The 22997-nt window shown below is 47.5% G+C and overlaps 1 protein-coding gene across 9 annotated transcripts in view; it reads left to right on the top strand.

Moving 5' to 3' along the window:
* LOC119972279 (receptor-type tyrosine-protein phosphatase mu-like) overlaps positions 1–22997 on the top strand; it is a 985231-nt gene that overhangs the window by 590006 nt on the left and 372228 nt on the right. For all 9 annotated transcript variants that reach the window (XM_038808716.1, XM_038808713.1, XM_038808721.1 and 6 more), the window contains exons 8-9: positions 9035–9343; positions 19725–19834. In XM_038808716.1, the coding sequence (XP_038664644.1) occupies positions 9035–9343; positions 19725–19834 (419 nt within the window). The remainder of the gene's footprint in view (positions 1–9034; positions 9344–19724; positions 19835–22997) is intronic.

Here is a 22997-nt window from a genome sequence, read left to right as displayed (position 1 = left end):
TTCAGGACACGGCGGGGGTGGGATTGACGCCGGCCTCGGGCGATTCTCCGACCCGGCGGGGGGTCGGAGAATCCGGCCCATTATTCTGGTAGTAAATAGTTCTATAGTTACTCTGCTTGGTAGTCGCCATTTCTTCCAAGATGCTACATTTGACGACGAGGATCTTTTCATTAGCTACAGAGAATAGCACAGCTTACCTTGTGTTGGAAGCACGTGAATTTAGCAGTTTGTAAGTTATCATAATGCTTTTACTCAGAAAGCTTGAGCCATTTGACCCTAATTTTGAGGATTGGGTTCAATATGTTGAACACCTGGGTGTGATATTTCTTCAAAGCAAATGAGATAGAAATTTAATTCAACAGAAAGAGCCCACGGGCAGGTCATAGCAGCTTTCTTGGCGAGGTTGAGGCAAACGACTGAACATTGCGGGCGCGATTCTCCGCTCCCCATACGGCGTGGGAGAATCGCGGGAGGGCCCCCTGACAAAATTCACGCTCCCCGTGATATCCCCCCCCCCCCCCCCCCCTGCTCGGAAGAATCGCCGCTCGCCCTTTTTCACGGCGAACGCCGATTCTCCGACCAGGATGGGCCGAGCGGCCTGCCGTTCGCGGCCGTTACACGACGGCGGCAAACACACCTGGTCGCTGCCGTTGTGAAACAGGAGTGAGAAGCCCGTTTGGGGCTTGTAGGTAGCCTAGAAAGGAAAGAGCACCACGACTGTGCCCGGGAGGGGACAGGCCCACGATCGGTGCCCACCGATCGTTAGGCCGGCGTCCAAATCGGACGCACTATTTCCCCTCCGCCACCCCGCAAGATTAAGCCTCCGTGTCTTGCGGGGCGGCTGAGGGGAAAGACGGCCACCACGCATGCGCGGGTTCGTGCCATCAGCGTCATGACGTCAGCCGCGCATGCGCGGGTTGGAACCGGCCAACCTGCGCATGCGTGGCTGACGTCATTAGGCGCGCCGGCCGCGTCATTCTCGGCGCGACGCCCCCACGGCCGAGATTTACGGAGCGCCGCTCCTAGCCCCGCCGGGAGGGGAGAATAGGGGACGAGGAGCTGCCTCCGAGGCCGTCGTGAAACTCGGCCGAGTTCATGACGGCCCTCCCGATTTTTCCCGGGAGCAGAGAATTCCACCCTGTGTGTTTGAAGCTGTCCTTAATGAGATGTTGAGAGACCGGCTACTGTGTGGAGTGAACAATACTGCCATACAGAGGAAACTGTTGGTAGAAACAGAAATAACCCAACATGGGCGTTAGAAATCTCCCCTTGCTATGGAAAGTGCAGAAAAAGGCACGATGGAACTTCAAAGTGTGCATGTTGGCCAGGTCCACCATGTATGGTGAGGAACCGCTAATGGCAGTAGCAGCAAGGATGTAGGAGGCTACAAACCAAGAACGGTTAAGAATGCTATCATGTGGGGGAGCCCACCCCCAGGAGAAGTGTAGGTTTTAGGTTATATGCCTGGAATAGGAGGGGAAATAGAAGAAGCAAGTGCAAGGCAAAACAGCACCTGCCTGGTGCTAAAAAAAGTCCCAACTCCAGTGCACATTGTTGAGAGCAGTTCAGAAGATGTACGCAGGTTAAATAATATTAAGGCAGGCAAAATAGCTCCCTTCATGATTTTATTGATGGTTAATAGCCATCTGCTCAAAATGGAGGTTGACACAGGAGTCTCCACCTCAGTAGGGGGAGAATTATTGATACCTAAGGGGAGGGGTCCAGCCCTTGAGATTAAAAAACATGGCAACCAGGCTGGCTACCTGTACAGGGGAGGCAATAAGGATTTCAGGAACTACAGCACCTGTCAGTAACAGGCAGCAGTCTGCTCAACTGCCATTAATTATAAATGAGGGTCAAGGGCCAAGCTTGATGCAACAACATTGGCTTCAGGAAATAAAATTGAATTGGCTAAAAATTTTCAAAATTAACGAAGGGGACATATATGACGTCCTCCAGAGATATCAAGAGGTTTTTCAAGAAGAACCAGGCAAAATATGAGGCTTGAAAGCCAAAATTGACGTTTTCCAGAGGCTACACCAAAATTTTACAGAGCAAGACCCGTGCCCTGGTCCCTGCATGAGAAGGTGGAAAGCGAACTTGAGAAGATTAGAAGATTTTGGTGTTATCAAGCCCGTCCAGATCACGGAGTGGACAGCTCCCGTTGTGCCAATACGTAAGTAGAAAAAACTAAACAAAGATGTCAGTAACTATAAATTAATAGTCAGTCCAAGTGGCAAAATTGGACAGGCATCCAATACCTAAAATAGAGGACCTGTACGCCAAGCTAGCTGGAGGTCTAACTTACTCCAGGTTACACATGAATCATGCACACAAGCAGCTGGATGAGGCATCCAGAGCCTTTGTCACTATCAACACACATAAGGGCCTATATCCGTACTCCAGGCTGCCACTTGGAGTATCATCAGCTTGTGCAATCTTTCCACGCACAATAGAGAGCCAATTTCAAGATTTACCTAATGTAGGTGGATGATGTGCTAATCACGGGAGCCAGAGAAGAGGAGAACCCACCTAACTAATCTAGAAGAGGGTTCCAGGAAGCTGCAGTGAGGTTCAAGAGAGAGAACTGCATCGCTAAGGCAAACAAAGTGACTTATTTCGAGTTTCGATCAGATGCACAAGGGTTGCACCTGATGGAAGATGAAGTGAGAGCCATCAAAGAAACACCGGGCCCAAAGAATGTGCTGGAGTGAAAATCTTTTCTTGGAATGGTGCATTATTATGGAAGGTTTATTCCACCAGAGATGGTGTGGGAAGAGACAGTAAAACAAAGCCTTCAGACAAGTGAAGCAAACACTGCAGTCGTCCTGCCTTGTAGTTCATTTCCACCCTTCCAAGGAAATCATTCTCACTTGTGATGCATTTCCTTCTAGAATTGTCTTGTCACATGAAATGGAGAGCGGATTTGAAAGGCCCTTCGGCTATCCTTCAAACATTCTAACTGATGCAGAAAAGGCATCTTTACAGGTTGAGAAAGAAGGGTTAGTCATCATCTTCGGGATAAAGAAATCCCACCTGTGAGTTTTCGTAGGGTATTTCACCATAATTACTGATCATAAACCCATTAGGTTTAGTTAGAGTAGATAAAGTCATCCCTCCCATAGCGTCTGCGAGGATACAGAGTTGGACTATTGACAGCAGCTTATGAGTATACTTTCCATCACAGACTGGGCGTACAAATATCAGATGCAGATGCCTTGAGCTGTCTCTCACCACTAGAAAGTATACCAGCCCCGCTGGTGCGACAAGAAATTGTCCGTGCCTTGAATTTCCTCGACACACTACCCGTACAGTTACAAAAGATCAAATGCTGGACACAGGAGGATACAATATTGTCCAGAATTAATCATATGGTTTTTCATGGCAGGTGTTACCAGGGAGTGTCTGAACAACTGAAACCCTTTCAAATAAGGGGCGGCATTCTCCCCTACCCGGCGTGGCGGGGGGTCCTGGCGTAGGGTAGTGGCGCCAACCACTCCGGCATCGGGCCTCCCCAAAGGTGCGGAATTGTCCGCACCTTTAGGGGCTAGGCCCACGCCGGAGCGGTTGGCACCATGCCGACTGGCGCCAAAACCGGCACCAGTGGCATTTCAGGCCCGCCGTCCGGCGCCGGGGCTGGCCGAAAGGCCTTCGCCGGTTCGCGCATGCGTCGGTGGTGACGTCAGCGGCAGCTGCCACTGACGTCACTACCGGCGCATGCGCACTGGGGGATTCTCTTCTGTCTCCGCCATGGCGGAGGCGGAAGAGAAAGAGTGCCCCCACGGCACTGGCCCGCCCTCCAATCGGTGGGCCCCGATCGCGGGCCTGGCCACCATGGGGGCACTCCAGGATCCCGGGGGCCCCTCGCGCCGCTGATCCCACCGCCACCAGAGGTGGTACAAACCTCGGCGGCTTTGGATGCAACTGCATGTTGATTTTGTAGGCCCATTTATGGACACCATGGGCGGAATTCTCCGAACCCCCGCATGGTCGGGGAATCGCCTGGGGCCGGCGTAAATCCAGCACCCCCCGTGGCCGGAATCCTCCGCCACCCGGGAATCGGCGGGAGCGGGAATCATGCCCCGCCGATCGGCGTGCCCCCGCGCTGATCGGTGTGCCCCCCGCGGCGATTCTCCGGCCCGCGATGGGCCGAAGTCCCGCCGCTGACAGGCCAATCCTGCCGACGTGGTTTAAACCACCTCTGGTGCCGGCGGGATTGGCGGTGCGAGCCGGCTTCCGGGGCCCTGGGGGAGGCGCGGGGCGATCGGACCCCGGTGGAAGTGCCCCCACGGTGGCTTGGCCCGCGATCGGGGCCCACAGATTGGTGGGCGGTCCAGTGCCGTGGGGGGCACTCTTTTTCTTCCGCAACCACCGTGGCCTCCACCATGGCGGAGGTGGAAGAGACCCCCCCTACCGCGCATGCGCCGGTGGTGACATCAGCGGCCGTTGACGCACCGGCGCATGCGCGGACCGGCGAAGGCCTTTCAGCCAGCCCCGACGCCAGCCGGCATAGCGCCAAAGGCTGTTGCCGCCGGTTTTGCCGCCAGTCGGCGTAGAGGAAACCACTCCGGCACGGGCCTAGCCCCTAAAGGTGCGGAGAATTCTGCACCTTTGGGGAAGCCCGACACCGGAGTGGTTGGCACCACTCCACTACACCGGGACTCCCCGCCCCGCCGGGTAGGGGAGAATCCCGGCCCATGTTCCTACTCATAGTGGATGCACACTCAAAATGGCTAGACATCCATGGCTTCTTTGGCAATAGAGGAAAAGTTAGGGCAAACCTTTGGCACTCATGGTTTGCTGGTGGTGTTGGTTTTGGTTGATGGGACAATATCAATCAGCAAGTAGTTCCAGCAAAGCATGTCATCAAATGGCATTAAGCATATGTATTCTGCGCCATACCTCCCCCTCCTCGAATGGATTGGTGGAGAGGGTTGTTCAACCTTTTAAAGCAGCCATAAGAAAGCAACCACATCATCCCTGCAGACCAGGTTAGCGCATTTTCTTTATCACCTTTAGAACAACGCTCGGCGGGCGGGCCAGTGCCGTGGGGGACACTCTTTTTCTTCCGCCGCCACCACGGCCTCCACCATGGCGGAGGTGGAAGATACCCCCCTACCGCGCATGCGCCGGTGGTGATGTCAGCGGCCACTGACGCACCAGCGCATGTGCGGACCGGCGAAGACCTTTCGGCCAGCCCCGACGCCAGGCGGCGTAGCGCCAAAGGCCGTTGCCGCCGGTTTTGGCGCCAGTTGGCGTAGCGGAAACCACTCCGGCACGGGCCTAGCCCCTAAAGGGGCCACACGCCCACCGGAGTAACTCTTGCTGAGTTGCTGATGGCTGGGTGTATTCGGATCAGGTTCGACCTGGTATTTCCAAGTTTGGCAGGGCGGGTGGTGGAAAGGCAGTGTCTGCAAAAGGAACATCATGATTCCAGAAAGCCTGAGAGAACATTCAAAGTGGATGACAGAGTGTACACTAAACCATTTGGGACGGCTCAAAGTTGTTGCCAGGAGGGGCTCGGTATTGTATGAAGTCAAAGTTCAAGGTAAGAAGCATCTAGATGGCTTGAGAAGAAGGGAGTCACCTAGAGAAGCAGTGGGATACTGAGAGTATGCCAATCAGTGATGTTGTTGAGGTTGAAAGCAATATGGAAACAAATCAGCCCGAAGAAGGGTCCAGTAATGTCCTTGTGGGAAACGGAGAAGTGATCTGCACTGATGCACCTTTACAAGATGGAAGTGAAACCTAATCTGCCCCTGCTGTTGAGGATTCGCCTGTTGAGCAGCGTCGTTCCAAAAGGGAGGGAATTCCCCTTACAGGCTTTATAATGGACAGTGCTAAAGAATTCCTTTATGGTGTTGTAATGGAAATAATTTAACTTTTGTGGTATGAGTTAAAAAGGGACTTAAAGGGGGAGCAATGTAGTGGCAAGCCCCTTTAACGGGTGAGGTTTGGGAGGGTTATCTGTCCCATTTGCCCAATCGGGCCAAAGGGCAAGAATCCTGGGGCTGAGCGGGCAGCCGAGAAACTGGAGTCAAAGTCATCGATAGCATCATTGTATTTCTCTGTACATAGTGTGGCGAATATAAAAAATTGTCATACTTAATAGTTTGCATTTTTGCAGTAGTAGCATTAATCCGTAGTTAAACTGCATACAGACAGTATGTCTGCTAGACCTGTGATTAACAATGATGTAATCAGTGATATTTGCAGAGGAAGTGTTTTGCTAAGAGATATTAAAAGCCATTTTACCTGTTGGCAGGTAGAGAGATAATGAAATGTTGTAACAGTTTGAGTCTGGCTTATGAATCAAGGCACATCTTGTGACATGGGACAAAAGAATGCCGTGTGCTTTGAGTGCTGCTGGTGTAGCTAATGGGAGGGGCAAGGTATGTCTAGACAAAGGAAATTTTTCCAGGCCTCTAAACTGGTTCCCAGCTTTTCAGCTTGGTCCTAAAAAAGGTTTCCCTCGCCAAGGTCTCTGCAGTAGGATAAGCAAGTAAAACCCAGTTGTTAACTTTATACATAAGGGTATTTGAAATATGTGGATATGCTTAATTGGAATGTAGAGGCAGGCTCAGGAAGCCAGTAAAGATGTTGTAAATGTTAATTGTAAAGCTATTGCTAATGTACGTAATTATTTGTTCAAATTAAAGTTTGTGTTAAAATAAAAGCTGTCTGCTGCTCAGTGTTATCACTCCTGAGGTGTGTTATGAAAATGAAATGAAATCAAAATCGCTATTGTCACAAGTAGGTTTCAAATGAAGTTACTGTGAAAAGCCCCTAGTCACCACATTCCGGCGCCTGTTCGGGGAGGCTGGCGCGGGAGGCTGGTATGGGCCAGAGTTTAGAAAACTCCAAAGTATATCATAGAGTTCACCTAACCCCCAACTGTTTATAGATTTTGGTTATGATGGCACAAGGGCTTGCCTTTCAGGTATTATTCTACAGAGACCTTCAGCACTTTAAATCAAAAAACAAGCTTTATTCTACGAATTTAGTTCACATTTTTATAGACACCCAGAGTAAGCATTTTTATTAACTACCAACATAAATACCCCACATGGCTACAGTACTCTATGTATAACCCTTAATAAATTCCCCCTTTAGCTGTTCCAATTTAACAACAAGATCCCACAAACCAGAAATCCCTTTTCAAAGGTGTGGCCCAGCACACTGCATTCAAGACCTGGTATGGATGCTCCTGTTTACTTTCCAAAACAGCTCATTTGAATTTCTTCCAGAAAACAGTTATTTCTTTTCAAGTTAACAAACAGTCTGGAAGCAGCTTTTACAATGCGGATAGAGAAAAAGGCCTTCTTTCAACCTGTGCAGAACAAAATCAGTTCGAAATCAAAGTGAAAGTAAAAACAACTCCCAGAGCCACAGCCCAGCTCCACCCACACTATGACACCACTGAAGCCATGTGATAAGACAGAAATATTTCTTAAAGGAACACTCCCATGACAGGTGGAGTAGGCTTTCCTCACAGTTTAACCAAATGTTTTATCAAAATTTTTATCAAAATTGTGGTTCTGGACCGACCCATGACAATAGTTATTCAGTTAACAAATAGTTCTAACGTTACACTGCTCGGTGGTCGCCACTCTTTCCAAGGTTAGTCAATTGCAGTTAGTCAATGGACTACGTGACTGTTGGACTGACTATCTTGCCACACAGAGCAGTATTGCATTTCATCACTTGTGTGAATCTGAGTGATAGCAGGAAGGTGGGGTATAAGTCACTGTTCAAAACCTGCCCTGTCCAGAGACGTAGATTCAAAGTAGATTCAAAAAACAGCTGCAAAATACTGGATTTAAAGCTAGTTTGCAGAATTATCTCTTTATTGCACTTATGATTTCCTCCTGATGGTTTGTAGTTAGTTTCACCCTCTTCCTGAAATTCATATCTCAGGTCGCCAGTTGCTAGCCCCATCATTACCTCATACAGTGCCCATCATTTACACATGAGGTTTGACGGTGAGTGTCAACTGTGTTAACATCACAACGATGTCAACTCTGTTACATTTCCAACTTCCACATGTTTGTTTTCAACAGGGGTGACTTTATGTTGATCAGTTCTCAGGGCTGTTAGCTCCACTCTAACCAAGGATATTAAAGCAGAGTGCCCGGCCCATGTTGTTGTCATGAAAATTGCTTATTGTCACAAGTAGGCTTCGATGAAGTTACTGTGAAAAGCCCCTAGTCGCCACATTCCAGCACCTGTTCGGGAAGGCTGTTACGGGAATCGAACCGTGCTGCTGGCCTGCCTTGATCTGCTTTCAAAGCCAGCGATTTAGCCCAGTATGCTAAACAGCCCCTCATGTTGTTGTCATGATTGAGATCAGTTAATCTCATACAAACAAGGGATTGAGTCTTTAACCTTTCTGTGGCTCAGCCACTTATCCAGTATGAATAAGTCAATAGTATACTTGAGCTAATTACTGGCAGACATTCAGCAGTGATGTAAAGTGAATAAGCTCATAATTTGCATTACCTCTGTACTCCGACCTCCTCTCCTACATACAGCTTGGCCAAGAGTAACTTATGAGGAATAGTGACTACAGTATTTATCAAAGCGTATTAGTCTGTGAATGTTTAAAAATTGGCAGATGAGAATGTTTTGATTCACACTTTCACTGCTAAAGAAAGGTCGTAGGGACTCGAAACCTTAACTCTGCCTCTTTCCCCACAGATGCTGCCAGACCTGCTGAGGTTTCCCAGCACTTTCTGTTTCTTTTATTTCAGTATTTTGCTTTTATTTTGAAGACTAATTCAGTCTTCCAGATGTGACGGGAAGTTTGCTCGGTGTTGAACCAAAGCATAAACATATGGATGATAAGGGAATAGTGGAGATGGGCTTTAGAGTGGTTTCACAGGTCGGCGCAACATCGAGGGCCGAAGGGCCTGTACTGCGCTGTAATGTTCTATGTTCTATAAACCTGTTCCTTGTGACAGATTTACAGAGGAGATTGTTTCCTAAAGCTGGCTATCCTGGAACAATGACCGATATTCTCTCTTCTTTCCAAAAGATCCCATGCATGGGCCGAGGAACATTGACGTTGTGGAGATCAAGTCGAGGCAAATCACAATCCACTGGGAGCCGTTTGGTTACAATGTGACCCGTTGCCACAGCTTCAACCTGACCGCCCAGTACCGCTACGCGGTGGGAGGTCAAGAACACGTGGGTGAAGAAGTCTGCCAGGAGACTGGACATATTGAACCGCAGTATACCCTACGTGGTCTGTCACCATACACTAATGTCAGCGTGAAGCTGGTCCTGATGAACTCAGAGGGAAGGAAGGAAAGTGATGAACTCATGATCCAGACAGATGAAGATGGTAAGCAATAAATGCTGTACATTATTGTGGAACCTAATTGCTTTGTGACAGCAATGACCAGCATACTCAAATATTCCAAGTCTGGCATGAAGGGTTCAATTTTAACACTGCAGGCTCAGTAACCTATTCTTTGATGTCCTGGATCACACTGCCTTTGATCTTAAGCTGCTATTATGAGCAGGAGTTGGGGGGGGATTTGAAGCAGGTGTGAACATTTATTAAGTATGCAGATTAGGATCTGATAATGTTACTGGATCCCTGGTGCTATTTTAAATCTGCCTCAATGAGAAAGTCACCACGTCCTCATCAAAAGCCGAGCTCAAATCAGACGTTTCTAGACAGCGGAGGTATGGGGAATTAATATAGCTCCTGAAACTCCAGAACCCACTCATACCTGAGTGTCAGCAGGCAGTCAAAAGCCAGGCATGTTTGAGGATCGGCTGGTAGATACTACCGCCTGGCCTTTCCACCTGAAACAAATGGGAATGTATCTGAAACTGGTGAGTTCCGAGCAGTTAAAATGCCATATAATTTCTCAGGTGGGTCAAACTTTGGTTTCTTCACTGTTTTGGAACTTTGGAAGGATCTGTGTGGAGCGTAAACACTGGCACTGGCCAGTTAGCCAAAAGGTTTGATACAGCCCTGTTCCAATAGGGGTGCAGATTTTCACAAAGCAACAAACGACTCAGAAGATATTGAATATTGACAGGAGGGTCCCAGTTCTGGGATTACCGTCCTTCTGCTGGACTCCGGCAGTGTATTGCTGGAATAGAGTAAGGGTCTGGATGGGCCGCCCACATGCAGCACTCCTGTCACTGGCATTTTCATTATGGGGATGGGCAGTGTAAATTCCATCCCTCAATTTTAGTGGAGTTGAGCTCCTTTAGATGAGATGTGAACCATGAAGGAACTCCATTGGAAAAAAAAGTCACCTACGCCTGGAATCACTGACAGGCTTATAAATATAAAAATATATATTTTTCTTTATGTTTCAATAGTTAAATGCTGCGATGTACGTTAGATGTGTTCTTACGACAGCAATTGGAATTTCTACTGCAATTATCTTGAGTTACGTTTCCAGAGTCATTTTGAAATCAAAACAGAAACCTTCATCAGCTGCCAACTAGAAAAAAATCACCTGCTTCTGAACTGATTTGATTGACAGGCCAGCTGATTTAGCTTTAAAAAACCTTATCCGCCTCCTGCTTTTACAATTTCAATAAATTCCATTGTCTGTGAGTTGGAATGGTTTGTTACTACAACTGTGGTCATTGTGGATGTTTGCCTGAGTTTCAAAAGGTCCAGAACCCCTTTTCTCAGTCGAGGGCTGTATGGACATTTTAATTGACAGTTTTAAGAGGTTACTAAACAATTTGCAGTCTTTCATGTTGCCAGTAAATTGATATTTGTTTGTTTTCACAACAGAATCACTCCTTGAGGGATTTGTGTTTTGAAGGAGAATGTTTTTTTTCAGTGTGGTTGCTTTGGATGAGATTAAATTGTTAGAAGTTTATTTGTTTTTAAAGACATAATGAAGTTTACCCATATGGATACTGGATGAGTGAAGATGGAGGATACATGGGGAACATGGCAGGGACATGGGGGACATGAGGGAAAAGGAAGGGAGGTGGGCTCGGGAAAATGGAGAAATCAAGAGGGCATGGAGAGAGCAATAGGGTGAATGCAGAATGAAGGGTAAGAGTTTGAGGGCAATTTATTATTAAAACTGGGTTGATGCATCGGTTGAGAGTCTAGACTTCCATTATTTTTTAAACAAGTGCATATGAGGGGGAAATATTACTTGTTGATAGTTGTTTCTTAGATCTAATATGTCAATGGCTCAATGTCTGTTCACACAAAATAAAGTGGTTTGAGTGCTTATTGTTTCGGCTATTGATATTATGATATTAGAAAGGTCTGGTTGATTGACAATTTGATAGAGATGTAGTAATAGCAGTTTTTTAATTAAAGTACTCTGGCTGTTTTTAAAATTATTTTCCACACATGCCATTTGTACTGTAAAATTACTTGTACTATGAGGGGGCACGGTGGCGCAGTGGTTAGCACTACTGTCTCACAGTGCCGATAAACCCAGGTTCAATCCCGGCCCTGGGTCACTGTCCGTGTGGAGTTTGCACATTCTCCCCATGTCTGCGTGGACCTCACCCCGCAACCCAAAGATGTGCAGGTTAGGTGGATTAGCCATGCTGAACTGCCCCTTAATTGGAAAAATTAAAAATAAAACAGTAAAGAAAAGAATTACTTGCACTATGAGTTGGCATGAAAGGTATGAGGGGCCATTAGGTGTGGGAGGGGAAATATATTGGCATGAGTGGCACTAAGTTGGCATTTGGGCTTTAAGAAATCATGGGACTGAGTGGGAGGATCATTAGTGGACACTAAGTAGGTTGAGAGGCTATAATGGGCCCTGGTGGTGAGTGGAGGGTGATGAATTGGCATGGAGGGTATGAGGAGCCATTCGGGAGGGCAGCAGGCATCGGTTGGCATGAGTTGGCATGTATGGGCAAGGGAAGTGGGTGAGAAGATGTGAGGAGTGAGAGCTAGAGAGTCTATTGTCAAGCAAAACAACTGGGATAATGACCCAGATGGCCTAGTAGGGCCTTTTACCAGTCCGCCTTGGCTTTCAGCAGCCCCAGTGGCCTGGACAGGAATAGTGCCGGAAGACTGGAGGATAGCAAATGTTGTCCCCTTGTTCAAGAAGGGGAGTAGAGACAACCCTGGTAATTATAGACCTGTGAGCTTTATCCTGTAATGAAAATCATGCCTTTCATGACACGTTTCCTTGAGGCAGGCCTGCCAAACCACAAAATGTTACAGCTCCCTCTACTCGCTTCTGACATGAAAATCCAGCCGAAACTGTCATTGGCACACTGTATCCGTGACTTTAACAGTCTCATGTTGTTCAATTGGCTTCATCGATATAAATGCCAAATACAATGTGACTGCACATCATAGTGCATGTGATGGTTTACATGGGTCTCTACAGGTTATGTATATAAGTGGAGATAAGACCATAAGACAACAGGACATTCGGTCCATCGAATCTGCTCCACCATTTGATCATGGCTGGTATGTTTCTCATCCCCATTCTCCTGTCTCCTCCCCATCACCCATGATCCCCTTGTTAATCAAGAACCTATCTATCTCTGTCTTAAAGACAGTTAGTGACTTGACCGCCACAGCCTTCTGCGGCAGATTCACCACCCTCTGGCTGAAGACATTCCTCCTCATCTCAGTTTTGAAGGATCATCCCTTCAGTCTGAGGCTGTGCCCCGCCCGGGGTTCTAGTTTTTCCTGCTAGTGGAAACATCTTCTCCACGTCCACTCTATCTAGGCCTCTGTATTCTGTCAGTTTCAATGAAATTACAGATCCAGAGTCCTCAACCGCTGCTCATATGACAAGCCCTTCATTCCCGGGATCATTCTTGTGTTGGCGATTTGAAAGGTAAATTAAAGTATAATTCTGCAACATGTTCTTCGACTGCGCAAAGATTTTAAATTTTTTTTGCATAATTATAAACAAGGTCTACCCAGATCCCCTCAGCCTGCATGATTTCATTGTAGATATATGAGGACAGTGTTATACTGCACACGTGACAGGCTGCATTCCAGCTCCTAAAAAAACTGTCTGTTTGTTATTAGCTCCACTGACCCCTGGCAGCAGATTTTAAAATTCTAGCCTGTTCGGAATTGCAGGATCATTTTTGAGGTGAGATAACAATCTGGTAGATTCAATAGTAACTTTCAGAAGGGAATTGGAAGGTACTTGAAAACAAAATAGAAAAAACTGCAGTGCTACTGTGAAATAACAGTGGTGAGGGATTTATAGGCTAAGTCTCGGAAAGAGCCAGCACACACACGGTGGGATAATTGGCACCCCTTCTGCGCTGTATAATTCAATAGTTAACAGGATACATTTTGTACAGCTCTACTTCCAGAATAGTCTTGTTTGACGTGAGCAAGGATTGACAAATCTGTCTCTGGTGAAAAGGAAGCTTTGGCCCAATCATCGAATCCCTTGTGTACAGAACCTCTACAGCCCATTAGGTCTGCACTGACCCTCTGGAAGCGAACCCATCCTAGGTCCACTGCCCTGCCCTCTCCCTGTAACTCCACGCATCGATCATTGCCAATCCACCTAACCTGCACACCTTTGGATTGTGGGTCTAAACAAGAGCACCCGGAGGAAACCTACGCAGACATGAGGAGAATATGCAAACTCCACACAGTCACCCAAAGTTGGAATTGAGCCGGGGTCCCTGGTGCTGTGAGGCAGCGGTGCTAACCAGTGTGCCGCCCTCTGCCACCGTGCCGGGTTCTCTGATCTACAGAGCAGCTTTGCACAATATAGCCCTGGGTTAAGGAGAGTTAAGAATGCAAAAACAACAGCAACATGTAATTATCTTTCACAGCATGCTAAGATGCATGATGGAAATGGGAGGAAGTGCAGTCAGGCACCTCATGAGTTTGGGAGGTGAGACTGGGTAACATGGCCAGAGGCATGTTCAATGAACCAGGTTTAGAGAAGGCTGTTTGAAGTGCCCAGGATGTAGGCAGCAAGATTTCCCATTTCCTGTGTGTCTAACAGTGGACCCTTTTGGAATTCTATCAGAAGTGAAAATCGCTTATTGTCACGAGTAAGCTTCAATTAAGTTATTGTGAAAAGCTCCTAGTCACCACATTCCGGCGCCTGTTCGGGGAGGCTGGTACGGAATCGAACCCTGCTGCTGGCCTGCTTGGTCTGCTTTAAAAGCCAGCGATTTAGCCCAGTGAGCTAAACCAGCCCCAGAAGTGAGAAGTTTCACGAGCACGTGTGCCATGCATAGCGAGGAGAGTTTTCACCCCACACGGAACAATAGTAAAAAGAATGAAAGAATGTCCCACAGCAATGCAAACAGAATATGCAGAAGGTCAGGTTAATGAAGGGTCCCCTATCCAAAATGTTATGGCACCACAGCTTTGCATGCAAGGGAAGGGAACTGTTATCATGGTGTTAGTGCCATGATACATTGACGAATGAGTTCAGCAGCTGATCATGTCAAAAATGTTAGGACCATGGGGTATCCCATTCTTTATCATCCTGCTGGTGAGAGCCTGCAGCACTAAGGGTAGGTATTAATACCGAATAAACTCCGCAAAGTAACACCAGTTCAAAATGTTCAAATACCTGTAACAATCAGTAATACGGGCAACAGTAACACTGGAGTGCTAGTTTAAGGTATACAAGACAAGTTTGGACAGGTTTTACTGTTACCCTTCATTTTCAAGGTTTGCCTTCGGGGTCATTGTTTCCAAGGGTTGCTGGCTTCCTCCCCATTTTGAGTTTTTTTGGGGCTGGTTGAGCACACTGGGCTAAATCGCTGGCTTTTAAAGCAGATCAAGGCAGGCCAGCAGCCGGTTCAATTCCCATTCCAGCCTCCCTGAACAGGCGCCGGAATGTGGCGACTAGGGGCTTTTCACAGTAACTTCTTTGAAGACTACTCGTGACAATAAGCGATTTTCAAAAACATTCTTGACTGCACATTGGCACAGTGGTTGGCACTGCAGCCTCACAACGTCTGGGACCCGGGTTTGATTCTGACTTTGGGTGACTGTCTGTATGGAGTTTGCGTGTTCTCCCCGTGTCTGCGTGGGTTTCCTCCGAATGCTCTGGTTTCCTCCAACAGTCCAAAGATGTGCAGGTTAGCCGGATTGACCATGCTAAATTGCCCTTAGTTTCCAAACATGTGCAGGTTAAGCGGGGTTACAGGGATAGAGTGGGGGAGTGAACTCTTTCAGAGGGTTGAGACAGACTAAATGGGCCGGTTGGCTTCATTCTACACTGTAAGAATTTGATTATTCTATGATTTGAAAGTAATCCCTGACCTGGTTACAATCCCAGCCTGGAGCCCCAGGTGTACAGCTCTCATCCCAAGGTAGCAAAGTGGACCAAATAAGTGTTAGATCAATGGGGAAGCAGGCTCGAAGGGCAGAATCCCTATTTCTTATTGCCTTAAGTTGGCAGGCTGATGTCAGCAGACAGACTTTGGCTGCACCCATTCCAAATTCCACCAGGAATCAGGAATGCAGGAACTACCCACCCTCTCTTAGGGATTGTTTTAGGAGGGTAGAGCCAGCACCATAGCAGGCTTTCTTGGGATCACTGGATTTGATGACACTAGATCCCTTCCCCTTCCAATGTACTTGTATTGAAGTCACAGCAGGACTCTGCTAGATGGCAGGATCACCCCCTTCAGGGGGCTGACTAGCACTTTGGAGCAATTCCCGGATTTTCTGCTCAGTATCCATGTATGCTGTATGGAAATCGGTTTAGATTAGTAACAATCTTTATTGTCACAAGTAGGCTTACGTTAACACTGCAATGAAGTTACTGTGAAAAGCCCCTAGTCGCCACACTCCGGCGCCTGTTCGGGTACACCGAGGGAGAATTCAGAACGTCCAATTCATCTAACAGCACGCCTTTTGGGACTTGTGGGAGGAAACCGGAGCACCCGGAGGAAGCCCACGCAGACACGGGGAGAACGTGCAGACTCCGCAGTGACCCAAGCCCGGAACCGAACCCAGGTCCTTGGCGCTGTGAAGTAACAGTGCTGACCACTGTCCTACCGTGCTGCCCACAACTCCCGCAAACAGGCACTTGTCTCATGGTAATAAGTCAGCTCTTTATTGGCCCTCAGCTAATATTCAGCCATTGCTATGAGTTGATATTTTGATAGCTGAATCACTTTTCTTTGTGCGGTTTAATGGTAGTTATAAAAATTTATGTCTTTTTCTCTTTATCAGCGGCTTTTGCTGATGCTACCTCTCCATGAAACAGCTTGTCCTTGTGCACTGCCCTCTGGAAATGGCCTGATTATTCTGTTCGTCCCAAAGGATTCTGCTTCACTTCTCACGATTGTATGACTACAGGTTTCCTAAATATCTGGCTGTGAAGGGCTTTTTACCCTGCTGTTACTTTGGCCACTGCTTCCCTCCTTAACACATTCATTTTCAGCCTGAGGGTATGCCGATCAGCAGATCCTTTCAAGACATTACGTCTGACACTATCTCCTTCCAAGAGGCTACATGCAGTGCATACACTTTCCATGCAATCACTGGTCACCATTTGTTTTTCTAAGAACATCTGGGCCACAAATTATGTTTCAAGGAAATCAGACCATGGTGGAAGCTCAAGGTTGCATAAGCTCTTGTTGTTCTCCTGCCGTTCCCTCATTCGAGACAAGTCCACAGTAACTTCAAACAAACATTTAAACTTTGGTAATTCCTTGTAAACTCATGATGGTGGCTTCCACCAGCAGCATTTTCCTTCTGACCTGAGCTTTTCTTCACCAATTAAGTTCAAATCAGAAACATTGAGCGTTACAGCCGACAGGAAGGCTATTGAGTTCATCATTCCTGTGCTTGCTCCACGCTTGAGCTATCCAGCATGCTTCATTCTTCCCAATCTCCCCCCAACATTACAAGCATTTATCCAATTCTCTTTGAATAAAAAAAGTTCCATTTACGGGATGTTGGTGTCGCTGACTGGGCCAGCATTGATTGTCCACTGCTAACTAACCACTATTTCAGATGGCATTTAAGAGCCAACCACATTCCTGTGAGGTCTGGCGTCATATGTCGGCCAGACCACGTAAGCACAGCAGATTTCCTTCCCTGGTGTGGTAACTACTCGGTCCAAGACCACAAGAAACTACAGAGAGTCGTGAACACAGCCCACTCCACACGAACATCCATTGACTCTATCTCCACCTCCCGCTGCCTGGGGAAAGCAGGCAACAGACCCCTCCCACCCGGCTTACTCACTCTTCCAACTTCCGCCATTGGGCAGGAGATACAAAAGTCTGAGAACACGCACAAACAGATTCAAAAACATCTTCTTCCCCACTGTTGCCAGACTCCTAAACGACCCTCTTATGGACTGACCTGATTAATACTATAATCCTGTATGATTCACCCAATGCCTGTGTCTATGTATTTACATTGTGAACGTTGTGTTGCCCTATTATGTATTTTCTTTTCTTTTCATGTACTAATGGTCTGTTTGAGCTGCTCGCAGAAAAATACTTTTCACTTTATCTCAGTACACGTGACAATAAACAAAGCAATTCATCTAAAGGACAGTAGTAAACCAAACGTTACTACTGAACTTGCTTCACCACACGGTTTCAGGTAGTACATTCCAGATCAGAACAACTTGCAAAGTAAAAAGTGTTTCCGCATATTACCTACCTCTGGTTCCATTTCCCCTCACTGTAAACCTGTGAGCTCTGGTTGCTGGTCATTCTATCACTGGAACCAGGACCGGGATTCTCCCCTACCCGGCGGGACGGGGGGTCCCGGCGTGTCGGAGTGGCGTGAACCACTCCGGCATCGGGCCGCCCCAAAGGTGCGAAAGTCTCCGCACCTTTAGGGGCCAAGCCCTCACATTGAGGGGCTAGGCCCGCACCAGAGTGGTTCCCACTCCGCCGGCTGGCGTGAACAGCCTTTGGCGCCACGCCAGCCGGGGCCGAAAGGACTTCGCCGGCCGGCGTAAGTCCGCGCATGGGGTTGGAGCATCAGCGGCTGCTGATGTCATACCGGCGCAAGCGCAGGGGAGGGGGTTTCTTCCGCCTCCGCCATGGTGAAGACCATGGCGAAGGCGGAAGAAAAAGAGTTCCCCCACGGCACAGGCCCGCCCGCCGATCGGTGGGCCCCGATCGCGGGCCAGGCCACCGTGGGGGCACCGCCCGGGGTCAGATCGCTCTGCGTCCCCTCCCCCGGAGCCCGCCCGCACCGCCAAACCCGCCGGTCAGGTAGGTGGTTTAATCCACGCCGGCGGGAGAGGCCTGTCAGCGGCAGGACTTCGGCCCATCGCGGGCCGGAGAATCGCCACGGGGGGCCCGCCGACCGGTGCAGCGCGATTCCCGCCCCCACCAAAACTCGGGGGGGGGGGGGGGGGGTGGAGAATTCGGGACATGGCGGGGGCGGGATTGACGCCGGTCCAGGGCGATTCTCCGACCCGGCGGGGGGTCGGAGAATCCCGCCCCAGTTTCTTATTATTTACTCCGTCTAAACCATTTATGATTTTGAACTCAACTATCATATCTCCACTTAACCTTCTCTGCCCACCGTGTAACAGAAGTCCCTCACAACCCTTGTATGATTTTATTCAACCTCTTTGGCACCCTCACTAAGGCCTTGCTATCCTTCCTAAAATATGGTGCCCAGAATTGAACACAACATTCCAGCTGAGTAATGTGTCAATGTATTGTAACGGATTATGCAATGACTTTCTTGCTTTTATATTCTCTGGCTCTATTAACAACGTTAAAGGATCCCGTCTGATTTTTTAATTGTCAACTTGAATTCTCAACTTGAAATCATCAGATTTTACAGCACAGAAGGAGACATTTGGCCCATCAGCTTAATGCTATCCAATTTGGTCTTGTACCCCGTCCTCGAGGGTTTGGGTGCTCACACCTCCAGATCTTACCATTCCTCGCATCCCCTTTTAAGACCCTTACTTTCATCACCCCTGCCATGCGTCTACTCCTTTCACCAGTCTGTCTATATCCTCTTGAAGTCTGTTGCTATTCTCCTCATTTCTTGGAACATATCCAAGTTCCGTGTCGTCTGCAAACTTTGAAATTTTGCTCTGTCTGCTCAAGTCCAACCACTAATGTAAATCAAAAAGAGCAATGTCCTAGTGCCAGTCTCTGGGGACATCTCTTCAGTCTGACAAACAACCGTTCACCACCACGCTCCAATCCCTATTCCTCAGCCAATTTTCTATCCAATCTGCCACTAATCCTTTAATCCCATGGGCTTCCATTTTGCTTGACAAGTCATTGTGATATTTGGTCAATTAAAATGGCTTCTGCGATTTTTCCACATATGGCTGCATCAAGGAAATCGCATTACACTTGCTCTCAGTAAGTGTATCTGCTTCCCCCAGGTGAGAAAGAAAAAGGTCATTTTTTAAGAGGAATGAAAACTAGAAATGTTTATGTTCAAAATGTATCAAACTTTTCCAAGGAGAAAGACCGAGTAAATTGACTTTTATCTAGCCTAAGGAACTAGACCATAACTCTCTTGTGACTGTCAGTCATGAGTTATCTAGTCGGAATTGTGGTCTTCTGTGCCTTTTCTTTGTGAAGGTTTGCGTCTGATGTTCCTCTGCAGTCTGCAAAACTATTAAGTATCTTGTGGGGTTGCTGAGGTCACAGAAGTGTACCCTGCAGGTTGAGCTGCCAATCACAATGAGTGCAGATTACACACCATTACATGCCATTAAGGACGTGAAGCTGCCGTGTCCTTGTCATCTAGATAGACAAAAACTATTATTCTTTCTCTGACTTTTTTTCTTGTGTTTGCCCATTAGTGCCTGGGGCAATCCCCATGGAGTCAGTGCAAGGAAGCACCTTCGAGGAGAAGATATATCTACAGTGGAAGGAGCCGATTGAAACATTTGGGATTATTACTCTCTATGAGGTAAAATTATATAATATTTTACGGTTGTGCAATCTTTCCATTTACAATTTTATATTTCACACAAAATGAAAAACACGATGCTTTGATATGTTGGCCTTGATTTCTACAACCATAACATGCATTTGAGGTGGCCATTATGCACAATGTAAACATATTTCTATCTGTTCCTTTAGTCCTGTTCCTGATTTTGAATATGAGTTGTGCGCATGATGGAGGATATCCTTCAGAAGTGAACAATCTGCTGTTTCGTACTCTCAAATGTTTACTTCTTTAGAAGATGGCAACTCTTGTTGAAGATTAATTTCTCTTCATGGGTACTCGTGCCCCTTGGTACCTTGGCGAGTGGCCATCCTTCATGTGGGAGATTAGATAATAAATGTTGGCAAGTTATTATCCAGAGGTAGTTAAAGTGCCACAGCTCAGCCCAGTCACATCCTCCCTGACATCCACACACTGACTTTCCAGCAGGGGGCCATTGGCTAATGATCAGGTACAGGAATACAGGCTGACATTTCTTACTGTATCTACTTGAGGAAATTGTAATTCCCCACCTCCAAAGGAAGTCTACACTCTTAATTGTTTTTGACTAGTGAGAAAGAAAATAAAAGGGGCGGGGGGGGGAAGGTTAACAGGACTTCATTGCACTCCACTACCAAGCCATAGTTAGCTTTCCACATCCTGAACTTTCCGATCAGTTGATTAATAAGCCCTGTGTTTAAAAGCATAAACAGCATGCAGTGCTGGGCTAGTTTGGGACTCCCTGGTTACTGTGGCTTGAGCCTAGATTGCCTTCCTGCTGATCTTGAAAGAAAGAAGATCCTTGCAAATGTGATTGTGGTAGTGCGGCTCCTTTAAGGGGGTGGTGGGGCAGGTCTGGCGAACCATGTGACTGCCTTGGGGCCAATTGTGCGGGAGCACATGAAGTCCAGCCAATAGCAAGTTTGTGTGGGGCCCTGGGAGCAGGATCCCGGGCAGAATGGGCCTCGGAGCCGAACAGACTAAGGCTCATCCTATTGTGCTCTGTGCCTGTGTTATTAGCAGCCTTTGTCTTTCACCAATAAACCCCGTTGTTATGAGTGGAAATCTCCAAAGTGTTTCTCGAACCACCACAGTGATGTGAAAAAAAAACATTTTCAATCTGGAATGCACTTCCTGGAAGTGTGGTGGAAACAGGTTCAATTGAGGCATTTTAGGGGGCATTAGACGATTACTAATAAAACAATGTGCTGGGGTATGGGGAAAAGGCAGGAGACTGGCACTAAGTCATGTTGCTGATTTGAACAGCCAATGCCTCCTTCTGCACATTAACAATTCTGTGAATCAGTGATTAACATTTTGAGGCTTCTGTCTGCTTGTACGTGCTTGCTCATATTCCAGAGAGCTATGGATGCTCAGACATGGAGTGCATTCCGTACGGCTGTTGGTAGATTTTTAGTTGCTAAGAGAATGAAGGGATAGGGGGATCCTGTAAGAAGGGAGAAAATCAGTCACAATCTTTTTGAATGGTGGAGCAGGTTGGAAGGGCCAGATTCCAGCTTTTATTTTCTACGTTCTCGTTGCTCAGCCCTCTTGAGATCTTTCCATCTGGTGGCACAGGGCGGAAGCTGTAAGATCCACCTGCTGCTGGTTAATATTTATTGGTACTTTTGAGGGCATCACTGCTTTCGCCATATACCACACTGGGGTAGCCTCAAGAATTATCTAGGAATGCAAGGGGGTGGAAACCCCAGCATCATGGATCTTCATTGCTTTTGCCTCGCAGCGCTGAGTATTGCTCCCTTTCAAAACGGAGGAAAGCTCTTCAGTGATTCACAGTCTAAATCCCATTTTACACAAAAGGAATCTGGAAGCTCAGAGGCAATGCTGGAGAGGCTGTCCATTTTAAGGCAGCAAGCCCAAATTTATCCTCCTCCTAGTTAAGGCCCACAAGCATAAGGGGCTGCCACAGAGCGGATTCAGACAAAAATACAGGAATGATCACTTGATCTCACCTCTGGAATTGTTGGAGACTAGGTTTACACTCTTTGGAAAGGACTGAAGTCTACGATTTGGCCTAATTCAACTGAGCTACACTAACCTTGAGGACATTAATACTGTAGGCAGGAATTGCCCACACATTATGAGCTGATGTTACACCACCCACCGCATTGCTGGAGGAAAAAATAAATGGTTAAACATGACTCATACTGCAACAGGTGTTGGATCCTTTGCGAATGAGGGGCTTGCCCCCTGTTGGAAGTGCCCCACTGCGAGACTGAATCGCCAAGAGGCAGCTGGCACTGGCTTCATTCAGGAAAAGCCAAGCCTACTTGCAGCCGAGCAGGCGTGCCTCACAGGGACCACTGCAGGTCACAGCCAGTAACATGTTCAAATATACACACCGCAAACAGAACTCTGCCAAAACATGGAGACCGGCACTGGTCAAATCTGCTTAGCCCCTGTTTCTGCTGCCCACCCATCCTCATTGCTCCCCCCCCTTCCTGATCCCGACCTCTGTCCTCCTAGATCCCCACCAAATGCTGCACTCCCTTCTGAACCAATCGCTCCATTTCTTGGCTGTCCTTCCTGATCGACCCTTTACCCTGGTTGACCACTGTCCCCTGCCTCCACTCCCATCTTACAAGTAGAAATTAGAAGTTGTGTTCTTTTTGTGGGGCTACTTCATCATTCTGATGGCTAAGTGGGATGATCACCTGGCTGTGGTGATGTGCATCACTGTAAATACACAAGGGGTTAATGTAAATAAAGTAGACTAGCTAGACACTAGAGGGAGCACCAGAGACATCACACACACACACTCAACCAATAGATCAGTTAGATAGGACACGACCAATGGGCATTCACGTGGCCAGACAAGGAAAATAGAAATTCCATCATTTCATTTGCACTGAGCTAGTTAAACTGCATTGAGCTTGCTACTTGGTCCTCGACAAGGTTTCCTCCATGATCCTCCACCAGGCAATTTTCACAGGAGGTGAACAATGAGTGCAGCCAATGGTCACATTTATTTAAAAAGTTCAACAGGTTTTCCTCAAGTAAGGTCAAGTTTTGTGTCTTTGATTGTTCTTGGTAGAGAGGGGAGGCAGAGATGGAGTTAGGGAGAAGGTAGTAGGGTTGTTGGACTAATGTCCCAGTCAAAAGGCTGCTGATGTTAACTATCTCA

Source organism: Scyliorhinus canicula, chromosome 10 (assembly GCF_902713615.1).
Source record: "Scyliorhinus canicula chromosome 10, sScyCan1.1, whole genome shotgun sequence".
Taxonomy (NCBI): Eukaryota; Metazoa; Chordata; class Chondrichthyes; order Carcharhiniformes; family Scyliorhinidae; genus Scyliorhinus; species Scyliorhinus canicula.
The sequence above is the reverse complement of the archived record's forward strand: the minus strand, read 5'-3'. Positions and strand labels throughout refer to the sequence as shown.